The 21,591-nt window shown below is 32.9% G+C and overlaps 1 protein-coding gene across 1 annotated transcript in view; it reads right to left on the bottom strand.

The window, feature by feature from the left end:
- LRRIQ1 (leucine rich repeats and IQ motif containing 1) overlaps positions 1-21,591 on the bottom strand; it is a 118,725-nt gene that overhangs the window by 74,125 nt on the left and 23,009 nt on the right. The window contains exons 12-16 of the mRNA XM_062568124.1: positions 19,502-19,575; positions 19,076-19,169; positions 10,907-11,080; positions 4,710-5,183; positions 2,384-2,525 (exon numbers count right to left, since the gene is read on the bottom strand). Of these exons, the coding sequence (XP_062424108.1) occupies positions 2,384-2,525; positions 4,710-5,183; positions 10,907-11,080; positions 19,076-19,169; positions 19,502-19,575 (958 nt within the window). The remainder of the gene's footprint in view (positions 1-2,383; positions 2,526-4,709; positions 5,184-10,906; positions 11,081-19,075; positions 19,170-19,501; positions 19,576-21,591) is intronic.

Genomic DNA, 21,591 nt, shown 5'->3' with positions numbered 1-21,591 from the left:
ACTACAAACCTGGGTCAGCTAATTAATTACTTGACAATTCCTTCAGGGACTATTATAAACTGAAAGGAAAGACTACATAAGAAAAAGCTGAGTGTTAACTTTCAAATTACTGAGAATAAAAATACACTTGCACGAAATGTCTTACAGTTTACAAGTAGCAATTCTTGGAGACATCTCGTGCAATTGACCTAGGTCAGTTACTCTTTCTTAACTACCTCAGATTTTTGTTTAAAAATATATCACCAGTAGGAATAATCTTATGTAAGAAAAAGGAGTATATAATAAAAGAATAAAGAAGTAAGTGCTAGAAAAAGAAGAAAGGTGTTACAAAAACACACATGCCAGGCCATAAGCTCAGATTCATCAAAGCACTCCAGAGACCAGAACAACAGATGGAACGATGAAAACTAAATTAATGACAGCAACATATCCCTCAAATCATTGTTTGATAAAATTAGGGTCCAAGTTGCCCTAAGCACTTAAAATAGCATGCAAAAAAATGCCACTGTCCTAGAAGATGTACTGTTGTCCACACCTAGTGGCTTTGCAGTGAAGGTACTAAGATGAGAAAAGTAAACCTTACAGACCGGTTTAACAGTTAGTGTTTTTGATTTGTGGAAGTGATTGTCTAACTTTTTAAATTATTGAAAATATCACTGTTTTTACACACATATATCCCATCCTAAAAATTATGATATGTATTACATTTGCTTTCTTATTGTTTAATTTTGTTCTTTATGTACAGATCTTCATAATCATCCAGACAAAATACTTTAACATGTGAGTGAGCAAATGACAAATACTTCATTTAACAAATTCAATTAATTGTTTATAAATGCAAAGGAGAAAAAGAATCTTAATGGTATACACAGGAGGATAAACTCTAAATCAGCTATTATCACAGATCTCTGAAAACACCAGGTCAGTTCTCAATCGTAATCAAAAAGATAAACTGTATGTTAGCAACTGCTAGGAAAGGAATTGAGATGAAAACACTGTCTCACTATATAAATTCATGGTAAACATATCTCTGGAATTCAGTTATTACCATTCTTTAAAAAAGGAGGTAATAGAATAAGGTAAAGGTTCAGAGAGGGAAAAAAAAGATCATGAGATGCATGGAGCAACATATGATAAGAGACTAAATGGCTAAATTCTTTTATTAGGGAAACTGAGATATCTAAGGGTAGTTATAAGACACACCTATAAAATCATAATACACAAAGAAGATAAATAATGAAAGACTATTTTCACACTAGCTTTGGAAATTATTGGAAGATCTGAAACAAACAATGGAAACGTTTTTGTGTTCACCTTATAAATTTGTGGAACTTATCATTTTCATATATAGTAGAGACCAAAAGTATAAATAGATTCAAAAATGGATTAAATAAATGTATGAAGAAAAACAGTGATTATACCAGCTACACACTATACTCCAGAAACAAGTTCCTAAATCACTGACTGTTGCAAGCTGGAAACGTATGTTAGAGAAAAAAATTTTAAACTCTTCCATTTCTTAGTATGTACATTTACTAAGCATTTTACTACTGGTCTTTTGTTGAATAACGACCACGGAGTTACATAGATTTTTGGTCTGAAAGTAGAACTTAGGCTCGTAAATTATTCTGGTACTATTGACATTTTTATTAAAAACTTACAATATGGAATATTTTTAACTTAACTTAAAATCTCAAATTACAAAAGGGTCCATTTGCTTCAAAATTTAGAAAAACATAAGATCTTTTGCAGTTTTTCTTGTACACTACTTGTATAATCAGATACTACATCTGATTAGCAAATGAAACAGTGCCAAGGTATGAATGTGAGTTCTGACACTCAGTAATCCATTCTGTTTAACTGTTATACCGGTTATCTAGCATGGGCTAGCCTAGGCTGGAGCCTGTTCCTAGGACAGTATGAATGAAACTATCTTATTCTGGGTACATGGGCAGAAAATGAGGGAGATAGATAGGTAGGGTGGAGGAGATGGGAAGAGTGATTAGCTATATGGATATAAGCTATGATGTACCACTTACTCTGTGTCAGTCAGTTTAATAACACAGACATTTCCCAGTAAGAACATGAGCACAATGCATCTTAGACATAATATTAGAATTATACTAAGCAAAAATAATTCAGGGAAATATTTGATATAAAAGGAAAAAAAATATTTTTATGCTTCTATAAAACTTTCTGAGCAAAAGGCTCATTTTTTAGAAACATCAGACTTACACTGATTAAACTAATGCAATAAAACTTTAATTGTAAAATTATTAATAAAATCATAAAAAGCAGAGACATCATTTACAAGTTCACATAACTAATAAGATTGTTTCTTGTTAAATCTGAAAAGTAAGCAAAGAGAATACTGTAAACCAACCTGAATTATTGTGGCAGCTTCATGCTTCCTTCTTGCGGCATCTGTAAACTGATCACTCAAAGCTGTTTTGGTACAGCCAGTCTTCTTCCTGGCATGGTATGTCCTCCAAATGGACTGGATCACTGATGCTGCTATATGTAGCCTAGTAGAGAAATATGGACCTTTACAAATAACATAATCTTGCCAGTAAAACCGGATTATTTTAGTTGTCAGACTAGAATCATAAAATCCCCCAAAGAACAGCTCTGTCCACATGAGAAATGTAATGAATGCTCTGCCAGTAAATTGTAATGTAATTACAACCCAGGTGTGACATGTGTGTTCATAAACACGATAAGCTGTTGTGTTTATTGTGTAACTCTGGGAAACCAATTACCAAAGAGAGTTAATTGCCCCTAGATTTTGTTCCCTCTATATTCACTGGAGAGAAAGAGTGTCTTCAAGGGAAAGATTGAGAGCAGAAGTCTAACAATGACTGAATCACTGAATGGCTGAATGAATGAATGCAGGAGGCCATCTATCTCCACTGCCAACAAAAAAAAATATCAGAGAGTGCTAAGTTAAATGCTGAAAACTTCACAGTTTGAATATCCCCAATGCAAGGGACAGGAAAATCTGAGACAGTGCACTTCATTTTTTGCCTACTTTTATCTTTAATTTAACACTATAGACCACTGGCAAATGTGAACGTATTTTAAGTTGATTATTCTTTAAAAAACATTGATTACAGAATATTTAGATTTATTAAGTGATTATTCTTTCTAAATATTTAGGGAATTAATTAAATTTTTCGTGATGGAAAAAAAAATTAATGGCACTTCTGGTTTACAGCTTCATATCTTGAATCTTTTTCTCCATAAAATTCTTATTTCACTATATCAATGGGTTATGAAAAGGCATCTAAAATTCCCTCAATCTTTGCAGTATTTCCTTGCCTTGTGCAATAAAGCTATTAAAGTAATGGTCTACTTTTCAGCCATCAAGATGCTCCAGCAAAAATTACAGCACACTTCAGAGGTTAGGCCAGAGAAAAAAAGTGCTCAAAATATGACTAAAAATATTTTATCTAAAAAATGTGTTTATTAAACTTATTAACCCCCAAACTTAGTTTATTTAGAAGCTTTGCATCCATAAAAACAGTAGCTGACTTTAAAAAAGCTCTAAAATAAATATTTGTATTTTGCATTGAAGAGAATAACTGTCCAGCAAGAGGCTCCAGAATGCACTTAAAATGTTAACTACAAACTTGAAATGAACTATTTAGAAAAGAATCTTTTTTTAAAAAACATTCAGTTTTCATAAGACACCATTATACTGACTCCCAGCTTCCTGAGAGGCAGCTATGAATTCTGTGGTCTTCCTGAACAATACATTTTTAAAGAAATTATCTGTGTCTAAAGCACAAACTAAGAACTATTGCTCATTTACCACAGTTTTAAAGAAAACGAAGAAATGAGCCTTCCCTACTTAATCCTCACAGAGTATTCAAGATAGGTGCATATTTATGAAACCTGAAACCAAACTCTTACAAAAGAGCATACTGAACTCTTCTAACTGTAGGGCAAAAATTTCAGCTTGTATTCTCCCCGACTGAAACTCAGAACCATATGAACCAGTGGCAAATATATTCCAAGGAGGAAATAAACCAGTCCGTCTCATGCAGAATATATGGGAGCACAGAATAAGTTGAACTGGCCCTTCACCCTTGCCTGTCCTTGTATGAAGCAGGTTGAGACATGCTAGGGGAGTGCCAAGGGCAGGGCAGATGGTTAACTCTTCAGTCATCACAGCGTCAGGAGACTGGCCTAAGGTCAGGGGAGTATGGTGGTAGATTTGAACAGTTTTTCCCTCCTACCTTCTAAACTATGTTAACTGTAAACTCAGTACAGATGAGTCTTGAATCTCTGATTCCCTTGCTCTAGTGTGTGATTTAAACTCCAAAAATCCCAAACAGTTTCACTTCTAATACTGTATGTTACTTGAGTGTTCATGAATTGACGTTATGAATGTATTGCAAAAAAGAAAGGAGACGTTAGAAAGGGTAAGTTTTAAAATTCTCTTATTATAGAGCTTTTTTAAAAAAGTCTTTATATATGTATATTCTAATTTATTAACCAACAGAATACTACACCATATTGTTGTTAATATGGAAGTCTATTGCATATTACCTTAAAGAAATACTTTAACTTTATTGTCTATTTAATAAACTTACAACCATTATTTTCTTGATATCTGTTCCATGTCTCTATGTTTTAAACAAGAAATCCTTACTCTTATTGCCTATCTGTATAATCTACTTAAAAGCAATCCAATATCTGTATCTTACTTTTCTGTAACATTCTCAAAATGCTGGAGATTTCTTCCCATATTACTTGCTATAACTGACTGTTGCAACATGAATTGGGCTGACATGTTATTGTTGTTTTTGCTCTCCCCATCGTAATTAATATGCGATTCAGTGTTCTCTTGCTTTATTCGATGATCATCTTTATTTTCCTTTTGGTGCTCAGGTACGGAGGAGTTAATGAATGCAGCCTGAATATGGTCCGTAGTAATCCATCTTTCAGAAGGATCCAACGAGACCTGTTTATTTTCTGTCGCACCCATGATAAAGAGGTTATGTTCCTGTAGGCAGTCAGTGGATGTTTGTTTTAAATGATTTTGCAGTGCTTCTGGTCCATCTCTGTCAGTAATGTTTAGTTCACCATACTCGTGTGCACATCGATGTTCGATACTAAGTTTCATCAGCTGATTAAAATACCAGCATTGTCTCTGTGCATCATCAATGGAAGAGGCTATTCTGAAGAAAGATAATAATGCGATTACATGTATTTTAGATTGTAAAAATGTTCTTTAAAAACAAAATATCCCCTCTAGTATTTCCTAATCTATTCTATATTCTCAAGTAGCCTTACACATTTCCATATCCACAACATAGAGAACAGTAATTACTCTGACTGAAAACCAATTTATAGTGTTTGTAAATCTTGATCGCTTTTTCCTATTTCTGTAGTTCTCAAATATACACTAGATTTCTTTTTTTTTTTTTTCAGTCTGTTTGGAATATACACTTAGGCATGCATTTCACTGTTAATTTTTTGTGTGGTTAGAGGCATATGAAGCTGCAAATTTTAAAAGATTTGAGGTAATTTTCTTTTAAATCAGGTAATAACCTTAATAACCAAATTTAATTTAGGAACTAGGAAAGTTAATATAAAAATTATAGTAATTTTAAAATTTAGATCAGAACTACAATGACAAAATGTACACTTAGATTCTAAACAAGAAACTATGATGCTTAGACAGAATTTAAGAGAACAGAAACTTTTAAAAGTAAATATTTTTAATAATGAAAGGGAAAGTGCTAGACTGGTTTTCTATGAAAAATTACAATTTTCTGTAGTTCTTTTTTTTTTTTTCCTCATTGACAGTGTTATCTGTTAATTAGATTTAGTGGCATTCCTGTGAGTATTTGTTCCTTTTTGACTCGTGGTTTTAAATTTACTAAGTTGTATAAGCCAGGAGAAGGATAAGATGGAGGCATATAGAGCACCTGATTTCTTTTCTGATTGTTAAAAAAAGCCTAGCTATGTTAATCTATGAAATCTGGCTCTCATTAGTTCTTAGTGTTATACCATCTAAATGACAAGGAGATGTGAGAGCAAACATGAACTAATTGTTACAGATACAGAAAGATGTCTGCATTTAGATAGTGTTTATCCATGTTATTAGGTAGCAGATATGTCTGGAAGTAGGAAAACATTTTCCTTTGATAGTATAGATAGATCCAGAGATCTGCCACCTGGAGCTATTTTCAGAGAAGCATGACGCCAATTCTAGGTCAGCGATGCAAGAGAAAAAGCAGAAACATGACGGATCCTCCTGAGGGTCTGAAAAAAATCACATTCTAAATCTATTGTTTAAATAACAGAATTTCCCTTGTGTTTATCATTCTCGAAAGCAAAGCCTTTATAATGTTTTATTGTGAAAAAAATCCTTATTTGTGTAACAATTTTCTTTAGTGAAGTTCAATTAAAAACATTAAACATTTTAAAGAATATACAGAATCAGTTCTTACCAGAATAAAAACAAACGCTGGGTCTTTCTCTACTAATGTAACTTCAATGTTGTTATACAAATATGAATGGATAAAATGCAAGCCAAATCCACACAGCCTAATTATACATATCACTATATATTTTTGAAAGCTATACTTCTGACAGCACATTAAACAGTATTTCTCTTTTTTCCGTTTTTTTCATAAATATGGCAAAAATTACTTAAACAAACACATATATTTGCTTGAGGAATTGACATAAATACTAGCTCTTTCCTACTACGCAGTGAAAATAAAGTTATTTCTTCAACAAGAAATACTATCAAAGTATTTAAGAAGGTAAATTCGTATATAAGGTGCCATAATTAGTGCAAGACTATTTCCAAAGTTCTACAAAATATAGAATAGTAAGAATGCCAGGGAAAAGAAAACAAACAAAAAACACAATCAATTAAGCCAAATTGTTTTTTTTCCCCCTTAAAATTTTTGTTACCACAAGATTTCCTTTTCAGAAGTTATTATAAATTGGTTATCTGCCTTTCAGAGCTTTTTCAGTATTATAGGTGAAGGGGTCTGGTCACACTCCCTCTTCTATAATTGCTCGTGGATTAAGAAAGAACTGACACTCACAAGCTGGTATCTAGACAAAACAAGAAATGAGATGTTCCTGATGGAAGCAGCGCTGTCCGTCCTTCCTAGCTGCTTGCTATGCAGTATAAGGTAGCTACATATGGCAGTCCTACAGCCAAAGTTTTATGGCTTCCAGCTTTGGTCAGCACATTCTTTTACTCTTAATAGCTACCCGCAGCCTTATTTTGATTTTAACAAGGGAAGTATTTTTACTCTCTATGTAAATTTTAGCGCAGATGGAAAGGATGTGAAATTCCCTAATACTCTGCTTTTGCAATGAGGGAAAAAGGATAATAAACAAGAAGAGGAAGAGATGGGACTTTCGCAACAAGATACAACTATGCTATAGGTACTAGCAGTTCTGCTAGTACCTGTGAACCAAGATGCCACTTTCAGAAAAAATGCTACAAATAGATTCCTACCTGTAGCTTCCTTATTAAAAGGATACCCCTTGACTTATGCTGTTGTTTCCCAGGGGCTTGGAGGAAAGATAAAAGAATTACAATTCAGATTATAAGCTATTTGGAGGTTCAGTCAGTAATGACTGTTAGGATTCCAGTCCTAACATCCATCCACCAAAAGTATCCATCAGTATCTTCTTGATAAACCTAGGCTAAGTGCTGCTCAACTTCACATGCCATATTGGAGAACAAGAGGAGGAAACACCCACTGGCAGATAGGAAGTCTGAGGACCCAGGCACTGCCTGACCCATGCACAGGCTGATTTAGCAGCTGTTGAAAACAACAAGCTAAGGCCTTTCAATGGTGTTCAAATCAGTCAAAATGTTGCTTCCTCAAGGTAGCGTTGGAAGTTTGCCCACAGAGCTGAAACATTTTGTATAGAATTTCCTCTCCCACACATGCGATGAGTGTTAGTGTATTCAAGTGCACCATTTTATCACAATGAGACACTAAAAATCATGTATAAGTGACATATGCACTTTCTTAGAGCATTTCAAAAAAGTTTCATTGTAGTGTCTTGGTAGTTTAGATAGATGGGTCCATAACCTATTTTGGAAGGTATAATAAATAGGAAGAGGGCATGAAAAATTAGCCTATTTCTCAAGTAAAACAAAACTGTACTTTTTCCCATCTTCTTGGAAGTCATAATTTGCCAACCTAACAAGGAAAGCAGTTCATCCAGGAACAGGAAACAGATTATGTCCCTCTTGTCCCCCAAGAGAAAAAACTTTGCCAGAAAAGCTTGAGTAAGAAATAATATCTCATCTCTGTGCATGTGTTCAATGTGAGAATTTTTCATTTCATTTCTGTATCAATATCTACAGATGTTACTAGTGATCAAAAGGTTTATTTATAATGTTGCAAAGTTATTTTGAAAAACATATTGGTAAATGCTGATAAATAACCCTTTCCTGAACAAGCCAAGAATAAAGTAACAGAATGGAGAGACAGCCTTTTCTTTTTCAGTCTTGCCCTAGAAGAAAATATTCAAATTTTTCAACAATATTGGAACTATATTCACAAGCAATTCACTTGTGCAGAATGACCAATTAAAGAAAAAAAATGATATGGGATTCCTTTGGAAAAACAGCCCAACAAGTTCTCTCAGCCACTACAGGTAAATCATAAATAAGATTCTACACCTAACTGTTTCTATGCTAGCTTAATATAATGTTTCTTATATTGCTGCCCTATTGTGATTCTTATAAGTCAATTAGTTACAAAGTTAGCTCATTTTGTTGTAATTATCATTCAGCTCTATTTGTAAGTGGAATATGGAAATTCCAAAACATGGAATACTCAAATAGTGCACTCATATTTTAAGTGAGAGTTTGTTGTAAACATGTGGAAAAAATTAAATTGTTTTAGGGGACATTTATGTAAACATCATTACTGATGTTCAAGTACAGGATACAAAAATCTTTTACAAATACATGGAAGAGGTTAGTTTATCCTTTTCTACTGCAATCCCATTTATGAGATTCCTGTCATTTTCACTATATTATACATTTAGTACTTATGAAGTTCAGCTTCCACTAGCCAGATACATGCATATCTGATTACTGAAAGCAAATTACTGCAACCAAAGTGTTATATTAATTTTGTGTATGATCACTCCCTACAAGATATCTGAAGATTATGTGACAAGAATCATTTATTAGAATGGAGAAATTTAATTAAAAAATAAACATAATTCTTGGTAAGAATTATGGTAAGAACATTGACTTTGCAGGCAGAAACAACATAGACAACTTAATTGGGCATCAGTGGTGTAGGAAACATGGACTAGGGAACCAAGCAGTGATTACTTCTGGCAGCTTACATACTTGAGGTCGTACCTACAGGGGCTTATAACTTAGCAAGATGTGAAGCAGACGGAAGTTTGCTCTATTTTTAGCCTGTTCTTAAGCAATGTCACATTAATTCAGTCAATTTGGATAAAGTATTGCAGTATGTATGTATAATAGCTTTGCTGTTAAGGTTTATATATGTACATGTTGTTTAGGGTTTCTTTTATGAACTGCAGTTTTCAATGGTTTTTAAATCATCCATAGAATGTACTTTTAGCCAAAATGAAACATAGAAGCCTTTAACCCATAACAAATGCATTTTAAAACTAAATTTCATATATGATGCTTCAACCATGTCAAAATTACCAGTTTAAAAGTTGCTGTGGATGAATTTTCAAAATCTTATAAAAAATCTGATATGAAAAATTAGTTACATTAATTAGTTACATTATTCTGAGCCTGACCATTCAATAAGTTTTTTACCTATCTAGCTGTCCATGCATTTGGACCATGGTTAAGTAAACCATTAAATTTTGTGAACAGCATTTTGCCTCTGCACCAACTTTCTTACAGAAATGTATATGAAAGTGAGAATTTATTACAGCTCTATCACAAATCATATTCTAATCAGATTAGCATTTTTATACCAACAAAACAGTCCTTGGACATTATAAAATGATTTTTACTACAAAAGGAGTATTTTTATCCTCATTTTTATTCTTCTTTTTTTTAAACAGAAAAATAAAAGAAAGATCACTAATTCAAATGGTAAACAGATTAGAAATCACAAGCTTCCCATCTGCAACTAGAAGCCAAAATTACAGAACTGAAGAGGATACCTGCTCAAGGGCTCAACGGAGAAACACAGAAGCTCCAGGAGTCACCTAGCCATTACATCTGTCAGAGAAACTAAATCAAACTAATTTCTTTTGAATTAATTCCAATCTAAATCTTAATATTAATCTCTTTTCAAAGAAATCTCAGTTTTGTGAACTACAAAGAATTTAATATAACTTAGTAATACAGTTACTAAATAACACAGTAAGATATAACACCAAATAATACCCCTTTAGTCTATCCCTAAATATGGGATGTAATATCCCATTAGATTGTAATAAGATTCTAGAGATGCATATAATTATGTGTAAATACAAAATGGCAAGATTCTGAAATGGAAGTACTTTTCTTGAACTAACAAAGTAAATATGCAGATGTTCAGACTAAACTATGGTCAGATGTTAGATGTTTCACCTTCTCTGGAAGAATGTTCAGTACTGGCAGGCTCAAGCAAACTATCTTTCCAAATATCAACAGCGAAGTTGGATATTAAAAAGACTGCAAAGACATTGTGGACTTGCTAAGAAATCAAAATATCTGTGGGCCTTGGCTTTTTGACGTTAATGTTCAGAAAACAGGTGCAATATTCCTTGCACTGAACTTAATGTTTTATAATTTCTTTCTTAACATAATACATGTTTCTAGGCAAAAATCTATGTAAAATTCATAGGAAAAGCATAGAGAACTACATTAAGGACACATCAAAACATTTTTCTGAAAGCAATTTGTATTCACATCAATACATACCCCAATTTGGCAGCTTTTTTTTTAAGCAGAACATTTTCTTCAATTTGAGATTGACAAAGTTCCAGGAAAGTTCTTGATTTTGATTCTTTGATTCTTTCAGTTGTGAGTAAAGTATAATTTAAGTTTTCACCATTAAGAAATCGTAAATTATTAAGAACATTAAATAGGGAAGACCTTAAAAAAGAAAAAAAGTCATAATTAGTTTTATGAAAAAAGGCTATATCTCCCATTTTATTGATACTATCGTATAAAGGTACAGAATGTTATGATAGTTCTCTATAAATTTTCATGTTTGTTCTTACTTTATATTTTAATACAGCAGTATATTATCTAAAGGTTTTTTCCCCAATAAACTTTAAAACTGTTATGAAAGATCACTTTCTTACCAGCTTTTCTTAATACTTGGTTGATATACAGACCACTGCTGAGACACTGGGGTCACCCAGTGAAGTCAATGAAAACATCCTCAGTTCACTGGGGCTAGCGTTTCACCTGCTTAAACAGCAACAGGAAAATCTGACATGCCTGTGCAAAGGCACCTGCAATGCACTTGACTGGTAGGCAACACAGCAAACTAAGCCACAGGATTAAGATATAGCACGGATGTTGTTGATGTGTTTAGAGGTTCAGATTTAAAAACTGCACAGAACATAAAGACAGCATTGTCAGTCTTATCCTCTTCTTCATTTGCATAAATCTCATAACACAGTAATAAATTTAGCATGACTGCCAGGAAAAATCTATCGGCAATTATAAAAGTGCTATGTGAGGGGAAAACAGCACAAAAAAACTGTTTGCATAATGGCTTTTAGTTCCATATATTCTTGACCATTAACAACCATTATTCACAAGCATCTTGTACCTTAGAAAAACTGATCTTAGTTTTGGTATTCACACATACAGAGCTTTTGCTGATTTCTATTAACTGGATTGCATTCAGTTCACTTTGTTAAAAAAAAGGTAGCTATTGAAGCATTTCGTTTTAATTCTTCTAAGAATACATTAAGTATATTTTCACATTTATATATTAGATGTATTTTGGTGTATTGAATCGTTACCTGACTGGACTACAGAATTAATAGTACACTGAATAACATTAAGCCCACTGTCGAAATATTAAGGTCAAGTCAGTGAAAGGGATGGTAGTAGAGACAGTATTTCCATAATATGAAAAGCACAGTCAGGGCCACCAATATAAAAAATAAGTACGTAGAAGAACCATATTGACAAGTTTAAGAAATACTACTATCAAGGCTCTTTTTTAGGTTATTGTGAAATACAGTTTAGTACTGCAATTTTGTTTCACATATTTCATATGTCAGTCCAAATTTGTTTAAAGTTGCAAGACTGCAATATCAGTATGTCAGCACTCAATATTTTCAGTAAATTTGTCTTAAATAACACACATGGAAGAATGTCTATTGTTCTCTTGCTATGAAGAAAAGACAATGTGGTTTTCAAAATTTTAGAACCCCCTGACTATTCCCTGCAAAAGTAAAAGATGATTACTTAGTTCAGACTGTAACATTAGGTTTCAAATTAAAGAAAGTTTCTCTGATTGAATTAGAATATTCCAAATTGTTGCTTATTAGAATAGAATGTTAGTTCACACAGATACCAAACCTTCCTTCCTCATTGCCCATTACTGTAAGGATAACAATGTCTGAAATACATTTAGAATAAAATGATGGTTTGGGATAAGCCAATCTCCAAATACAGAGAGGAATTACCAAAGCTGATGTCAAATAGTGACACATTAAAAAAAAGTGCCGTATCATGTTGATTGATACTGGAAGTATTGTGTCTTAGAGTTATGGGATCTCAACACTAGTTTTTCCAGCTGGGTTTCTCCTGGTGAAGGACTGAGCCAGTATTTCATTTAGTGAAAACTTCCTGGTGAATATTCTGTCACTTAAGAGGCTCTATAAATCATTATGGCATTGCAGCACATTCCCCTAGGAGTGCTCAGACTGACCCCAGGGTTTAATTTTTAAAAAGCAATTTCTTACTACTTCACTTTTGTTGGTGTTATCGCTGGCTGGACATGAAAGTACAAAACCGATTGGGAAATTTTACAACTAATTCCTTTGTTGGTATCAAGGGGTTATGTAAAGTTCACTAGAACACATTGCCTGAAGTTACAGTCAATGCTGTATTCAGCAAATCCACATTCTATAGTATCGCATACTTTAAATCCTCTAGATAAATGAATCTCTTGTTTAATCATAAAAGCTCTATTGGGTCAAAAAATCTAAGGGAAATCTAAGGTGTCAGATTGTATCCTTAAATTGGAATTCAGAAAGGTTTTCCCCTCCAGGTTACAAGTGAAATAACAGTTATTTCTGTAAAATAGTGGAAATTAAAGCAATGCAAATGGGAACTTAATATATTGTCACAGTCATTGAATTTTATTCACAAAGTTACATTCAATAACCATGGGATTTCATTCACATAAATAATATATATATATATATGTTTATAAAGTTATCTTTTAAAAAACATGAACATTTCTGACTAAAAAAAAAATATATTTTTTCATGAAAGTAATAACCACAAGTTTATAAAAAGATTTTTAATGGAAGATATATTTGTAAGTTTTTTTTTTCCTCTTAATGTATCACAACCTCTAGAACACAAATGCCCCCAATTCTGCTGTTTTTATAGCCAGGCAATCCAAAACACAAAATGTGTATATAATGCTATACACACTTTTATAACAGTGTAAATCTTAATCTTTATAAGGAGCAACTTCAATTTTTAAAAATTGCTACAGAATCTAATTAAATATTTCTAAAAGTGATCATTATATGCTACTCTATACACTGATTTTCTACTATTAAGCACTTGGACAGTAGCCCTGGAAGACCACATATACACACTACTACCAGGAGCATACTTCTGTGGATTGAAGATATATTGTTCAGAGGCTAGTAAATTAAGAAAATAAATTAAAAAATTCTGATCAAATACGGGTAAAAAATAATTCTATAAACTGTATATCCCTCCATTTTGTGATAGCACTTTTGAAAGAAAAGGAAAGAAGAACGTTTCTTGGAGAGAGCCCAGCATAGGGCTACGAAGATGATCAGAGGGCTGGAGCATCTACCCTATGAGGAACGGCTGCGAGAGCTGGGCCTGTTTAGCCTGGGGAAGAGAAGACTGAAGGGGGATCCTATCAATGTGTACAAGTACCTGAAGGGAGGGTGTCAACGGGACGGGGACAAACTCTTTTCAGTGGTGCCATGTGACAGGACAAGAGGCAACGGGCAGAAATTGAACCACAGGAAGTTCAGCCTAAATATGAGGAGGAATTTCTTCACAGAAATGTGAGAGTGACAGAGCACTGGAGCAGGTTGCCCAGAGAGATTTTGGAGTCTCCTCCAGAGATATTCACAACCCACCTGGATACAACCCTGTCTAACATGCTGTAGGTGACCCTGCTTGAGCAGGGAGGTTGGACTAGATGATCTCCAGAGGTCCCTTCCAACCTTACCCATTCTGTGATTCCACTAAACTTAAAACAAGCAAAAAAACTTTACTAATCAAAATCTCAATCACTTATTTTAATTGCACTGGAAATGAAAGACCAATCGTTGTATCTTACTTTGTATCCCCAGAGATAATTTATTATGTTAATACTTTTCCAAGTAAATGCTTAATTTCCTTAGCTGAAAAATACATAATGATTTAAATTCTTATCGAGTAAAAGCCTAATGGGATCACAGTAAAAGTTCACCACAAGAGAGAGCCTACCACTTCAACACATGTATTATGAAAAATCACCTAAAAATCTAAAACTGAACTTTCCATTTGTCATTCTGCCCTTGAAATCTGTGGACTAGGAAGTATTACTTCTCAGGGAAATGCAAGAACACTCTATATTAAATCAAGACTTACTGAACTTGTGATGATTAGTACCTCCAGAGAGCCTTAAGTCTACACGCTATTGGCCTACGTACAGGATTTCAGACAACTAGATTCTCAAGAATACAGGAGACTTATACTAAAATATGGAAAACCATACAAATAGTCTAACCATGTACCCTTTTATTTAATTCTATTACAACTACTCATTTCAGAGATTGTGAAGACCATGCCTCGTTATACATATAAATATACATACACTTCCTTTCTAGTTTTTCCAGATTTTATATATTCACATGTAATAGTCTTTAAGACCAGTTTTCCAAGTTTGAGTATTGTATGTCACTGGAGGGGAAAGAATAGCACTATTTTTATGTCCACATCTCTCAAAATCTAAAGAAAATTAACTTCTGGTGTTAAGATATGGGTCTCTCACAAAAACAACAACAAAAGATCAGAAACAATCATTAATTCCCATTTTTTCTTCTAAAAATTTTCCCTTTGAAGACACTAAGCTAAGGATTCCTCTATACATTCACTACAGACAGGAATGCACTACTTCTTTTCAAGTTGCCGCAGCATCAAGTCTCTTAAGCAGAAGGTGGATGAAGTGATAGAAGGGAATAAAAAGACAACAACGCAAAAAGAGAAATGTTATAGGAAGCTATGGAAAGGACAGTCAGGAACTAGTGGTTCTGAGAAGGACAAGTAAGCAGTGTCAGAACATTCAGATTATTCTGATTAATCAGAAAGAGTAAAACCATAGTAGACTAAAGTAAAGGAGAAAAGGATGAGTGGATGGTCATATCTCCATGCAGATACTGTAATGAAATGTAAAATAAGGTAATAAAAGTTGCATTGGAGAAAACCTCTGTGAGAAGGCTAAAGTCACTGAAGATAAACCAAAGGTGGTAAACGGAGGTAATAAAGTGGAATACCAGAAATCATGCTGAAAAAGAAAATACTGTGGACAAATCAATTGACAAAGAGTTTACAAAATAAACACAGTCACAAATAAGGCATACATCATTTTCATAATTTATATATTTTCTTAGAGAAAAGTACTCACCTAAGATAGCATTTAAACAGCACATAAAACTCACTAACTTATGCACAAGTTTACAATTAAAGAATACATTTATTTTCCTTAATTAAGAATTACAGAATCTTACATTGCATTTATCTTTGACTGAAGTCATGCTGACAGCATTTTCATGGAAGAAATACTACCTTCATTTTATAAATACTGAGAGTAAGATAAACAGTAATTAAACAATAAAATTTTGATATAGTCAAGAAGGTATATAAGCTCTCTTAGGCCAAACTTCAAAATTTCATTTTAAAAATATAGATTAGAGCCACTAGAAACATTGACATCCTAGAGATATGAATAATTATATTATGGTATTTCATACATTTTTGCATTTAAATTTTAGTCTTAGAATAAACTATTCAGAAAATGGGTTTATATAAATGAAAACTGATTTTTGAAAAGCTTTTCTGCAATTACCACTTACTCAAATTATTAAAAAAGTATTCTATTGGGCTCTGACAAGGATTTCAGTAATTCAAACACATGTAACACAGTAAACCTGCCAATTTAAATTTGTACACTGTTTCAGAAGGAGAACAGAGATGAAGCAATATGTATGCTGCAAAAGCTCTGAGAGATAAACGTCTGTATCAAATCAGCTCAATGCATACTCCTGTTTTGTGATGGAACAAAAAATACTGAACTAAAATGTCCTAACTGATCTTTCTAAATGCATCAAATTAAAAAAAAAAGTCTTAGAAGTATTGTATTCAGAGGCTGAAAAAACCTCTAACAAGAAAGAGAATAAACTTGGGAGAAAATACAGCATGTAGTTTTGGTAAATAATCTTTTATTAGGGCTACAAATACTAGCCCAAACATCAATATTTCTGTTTAAACAAAATGATAAACAGGAGTTCCTAGAAAATAAATATCACATATTTAAACCTCTTTCGTGGTAGTGTTTGTATGTACATCACAATTCTTTTGTATACACCTACGCTGCTCTTTTTCATTTATTTGGAAGTGTCAAATGCTACTGTTTGCAAAATTTGAAAGGTAGTTTGCTTGGCGAGGCAAAGACCAAGAAGCTCAAGGCATAGGAGCCTTACTCATCAGAGTAAAGAATCAGTTGTTTATTCAGTGGTCACTTCATAGATTTATTTTTCAGCTTTTTCTAGTAGATTAAAGAATGGGAAGGAGTGAAAGAATATCTCCATAAACTAATGTTTATCTATAGTCTTGATGTTTATAAAACTAGAAACTGCAGAAGTAAGTGTTTTTTATTTTTTTTTTAACCTAACTTCCTATTTTCCTTAACCACACATCTTTGAATATAAAGGACTGAAAGATTCAGACAAAAGTTTCTCACGGTGCTTTCGCATTGTGTTTCCACAAAGATTCTTGTTTTTTTCTTTCTTCCATTTTTAATTTAAATGATTGTGGATAGAATTTTTTGCATTTAAGCTCTGTAACTGGAATTGGGGAAATGGGGAAGAATTGTGGTGAATGGGTTTTGAAACCATTAGACCTGACACAACTCAATTTTCACTCGGATCCCTTCACCCATACCTTTGAGTAATATTGACTCTGCACAAAACAAAGAAACAAAAGCTCTTGCACATACATTATCACCATAACCATAAAGAATGGCATTCTGTGTAGTTTTAGATATTGTTGGTACATAGATTTACAGAAATTTCCAAAGAAAGGTAAATTTACATGTCAAATTAATGTATTAATTCATTTATTACTCCAAATTAATGTCAAACAAATGTAGTTCTGACAGTAATCTGAGTTATGTTGTGAAACTTCTCCAGTTTCTCCCAGACAGTTAGTTAGCACACATAAATCAGATCCGAGTTTACCCTTAAATCAGATCTGAGTTTACACTTTGGATTTTTTTTCATACAGAAAATAGTATTACCAGATCAAAACCTTGACTGTGACGAGTATTTGATGACTAGTAGTATGGGGAAACTCTGAACAGTCAGACCATTCCTAGTGAATAGCGGAATCTGTGGTCAACTTCTCTTATTTTCTATTCTGACCAGACAGGTCAGCCTTTCTCATTTCTCTGTCAGTTTCAGAATATGGCCAACAACTCATTAGACAGTGGAATATATTTCTTTCCCTTTTGTCTATGCCACAAAGTATTCAGAAGGCAATAAGCCACAGTGGATCTCGTCATGAAGCTATGTGTTTCTGATTAATATGTCTCTTTCTGCTAAGTATCATAAAGTTGTTTTCCCTTTCACTTTGGACGACTGCTGCAGAAAGTCACCGTTTTCATCTCCTTTACTCTCTCATAGCACTGTTAGTGTGACTCTAGTGTATGCAATTGGATAGTCTCAAATATGTGTTAAAATTCGCTGTAAGTATGTGTTGCTGAGAAGGGAGGAAAAGGATCAGGAAAAGTCAAAAGGAGTCCTTTAAAAAATACACAACATCAAACACAGAGCAGCAATTTTCTTATCCTAGAATCTATCTGAACTCACAGTAAGACAAGCAGGTAGATGACAGCAGTCAGTTTAAGAGAATAAAAGTCTGCAAATGAAGAAGTAATCTTATCTGGACTACTTTCTGTAGGTTTACCATTATTAGGCCTGCAGTGGACATTATTTGTCATAACTCAGGAAAAATGTTAGGTTACTCTCTAATCATAAAAAGCAAACTGAAGATCAGCCTCCTATTCAAAATTAATCACTAATGTAAGATAATTCATATTTAAAATAATGAATATTTTTCCAAGATGACAAACCATAATGGCTCTCTAATTTATCTCAAAATCGCATATTTTAATATGCCTTTGTGTTAAGGTAGAAACATAGAAGAAAGGATTGCTATTTAAAATGCATAGGTTTTTAATCCAGAATCCAGCCCTTTGGCTCAAATTATCTAAAATAATAAAATTCTTCTAAAATAATAAAATTCTTCTAATATTATGTCACATGAAAAATTATTAAACCCTTTAATCAAAACTATATTTACACTAACATAAAAATGTTGGTGCACCTATATAACTGCCTACACTGTACATTTATAATGTTGCCACAAGCGTAGAAAAATTACACATCGTCTTTTTTGTGCATAACAGTAGGTGAAGAATGATTCTGGACACTTGCTTGCTGACACAAATTTAAGGTATTTGGACTAAAAATGTATTTCACTAATATTCTCCTATTACTATTTAACTAACTTAAGAAATACTTGCATACATCTAGGTTTTGGCTAATTTTCATTTTTCTATTTAGCAAATCAAAATTTTATTACCTCCAGGTCCTTTCTTGGAGAAATGGATTTCCACTGAGTGACAACTCACTCAGTTTATGGCAGCCATTTAACCATATAATGACACTTTTAAGGTCTGTATTGTATTAGGAAAGAAAATTAAATATCAAGTTGAGCATGGAATCACACAATTTACACTGCATCTGCTTAAAATTCATATGAAAATAAAATGTACCAAAACCATTGTACCATAGTACAAAATACTACAAGCAATGCCACTATACTGTATAGTTATTTTTAATAACATATATATTTGAAAAATATTTCTTTTTTCTGTATTAATATATTATAAATAACACTTGCATACTCAGACTCAACAAAGTTTTAATTTATTTTAAAAGTTCTTGTTTGGATGGGGTTTGCTTTTTTATGGGTTTTTTTTTGTTTGGTTGTTTTTACACAACTCACCTGACAAGCGGTTATTTCTGATATCCAGTTTTTCCAGAGATACACATGAATTTAAAGGTACAAGCTCAGTCAAACTATGAACAAACCAGAGTAATATTTTTCAATTAAAACAACAGCAATTCACAAAGAGGCAGGCAACAGAATCATTTGCAGTTACGGGAATTTACTCATTTATACGAGTAAATATTCATTTAGCTATCCAAGGTGCTAAAATTATTTACAAAAATTCCTCTTTTAACTTGAAAACATTGCTTTGTCTTCTAAGTAGCAATAATTCAGCTTAATTTTTGATACTAATTTTTGTTTTCTTTCGTAAACATTTTATTCTATTTTTCTTACATTTACTACTGAGGATTTGCAATCTTGCAAAATTTACAGATGATTCAATTAGCTTTCCTTTGGCATCATAACTAGCATGGATCTAACAAACCCCCCCGATTTTTTATATTTATTTTTAAATATCTTTTTCCTCTTTCCTCCATTTCTAATTACTCATAAATTTTGCCTGTTTCTTTTCTCTACTCACCACATTGTTTCTCAGTTCCTAAACCAAACACAATTGTAGTCACAATTGAATTTATTAACAGATCAAGGCTGCACTGTCCTGTAATGCCTTTTTAATGCTTCCTCTGTCTTACTACCTCTATAACACAGTGTCAGATAGCTGCCAGCTTTCAAACTGGTCCTCTTCCACATCAGAGCTTTTCTTGCATAATAAATCACCAAAGCAGTGGGAACACTATGACAAAATTCATATTTGTAGCATTGCAGAGTATATATAAGGAAACTGTGCTGACATTCATCAAGATAAAGGCCATCTAGAACCATACAATGTATATTATCACTGCTATTAAAATTAATAGTATCCAGTGTTGTTAAAAGGTTTGTTTTCTTACAAACTTGCATTGGTGTACCCAAGAATAAGTTAAAACCATTCAGTCAGGTGCAATGCTGTTTCCAAATATTACCTTTCAGATTAAAAAGCTTTATTTTCTTTTACTGTAAAAATGAAAAAGGGAGTGCAAAAAAAATCATGATGTAAAAAGATAGTTCCAACTAAATCTAGAATGCTTACGTACAAACATATATTAAATCAACTAAATCTGTTTAAAAAAGACGCTTTCAAACTTTTTTCATTTCTGTAACAGAAGGTCTGAGAAGCATAAGCAAAGAATGACGGAAACGTGTGGTCACTTTGTTAATTTTAATTGTGAGCAATATTCTTTGAGGGTAATAAGTAACTGACTTTGAAAGCTATAAAACAGAATTCTTATGGTCAGAAATGTGACCATGCAAAAAAATGAAATCTACTCACTCAACAAAGTTAAAACTGGTCAGAGACAAAAATGCTCACTTGCTGCTGAAATGTATGACTACATCCTGTTCTCCAAAAGAGGCACTTCAACTAAAAGACAGAGAGCTGGATTTAATTCTAGTTCACAAAATCTGAAGTTTTGATATAGATTCTTTAATCTTGTTGAAAATGTGAATGCAAGCAGGACAAAAAATTTCCATATTTAGTTGACAAAGAAGAATTTGTATAGGAAAATATAACATTTTAATTGTAGATTTGGAGGAATAGGTATAAAGTCAACTAAAGGTATAAAGTCAACCACTATGCCTTCCCCCCCCTCCAAGCTATACTTTAAATAGTCCTGATTTTAGTCCTATTTAGTCTTCTTACTGTCTAGGCAGTTTTCCAAAGAATCAAATAAATATGAAGCATTAAGTCTAAAAAGCATTAAGTCTCATAAATAGACATAGTTCTACAAATATCAGTGTTTTAGAAAAGTTTGTCATGACCAGTCAATAGTGCATAAATATATTTAACATTCATAACAGCTGTCAATAGAGATATCAGTGGCAAACACTATGGCCACACAAACTGAAAATCTGTGAATAGATTCACATATTCTCTGGTAAATAAAGGTAGTACTTGGTATAAAGGACTGAAACATGATTTTTGCAGTATCTTTTTTTCTACAAAAGACAATGAAATAATTTTTATTTATAGTGTGTTATGTATGTGGATCTTTGTCACTTTATGCTGTGGTGGTTTAGAAATCCTATTTAATTACTGGACTACTCCT

Source organism: Rhea pennata, chromosome 1 (assembly GCF_028389875.1).
Source record: "Rhea pennata isolate bPtePen1 chromosome 1, bPtePen1.pri, whole genome shotgun sequence".
Classification (NCBI taxonomy): Eukaryota; Metazoa; Chordata; class Aves; order Rheiformes; family Rheidae; genus Rhea; species Rhea pennata.
The sequence above is the reverse complement of the archived record's forward strand: the minus strand, read 5'-3'. Positions and strand labels throughout refer to the sequence as shown.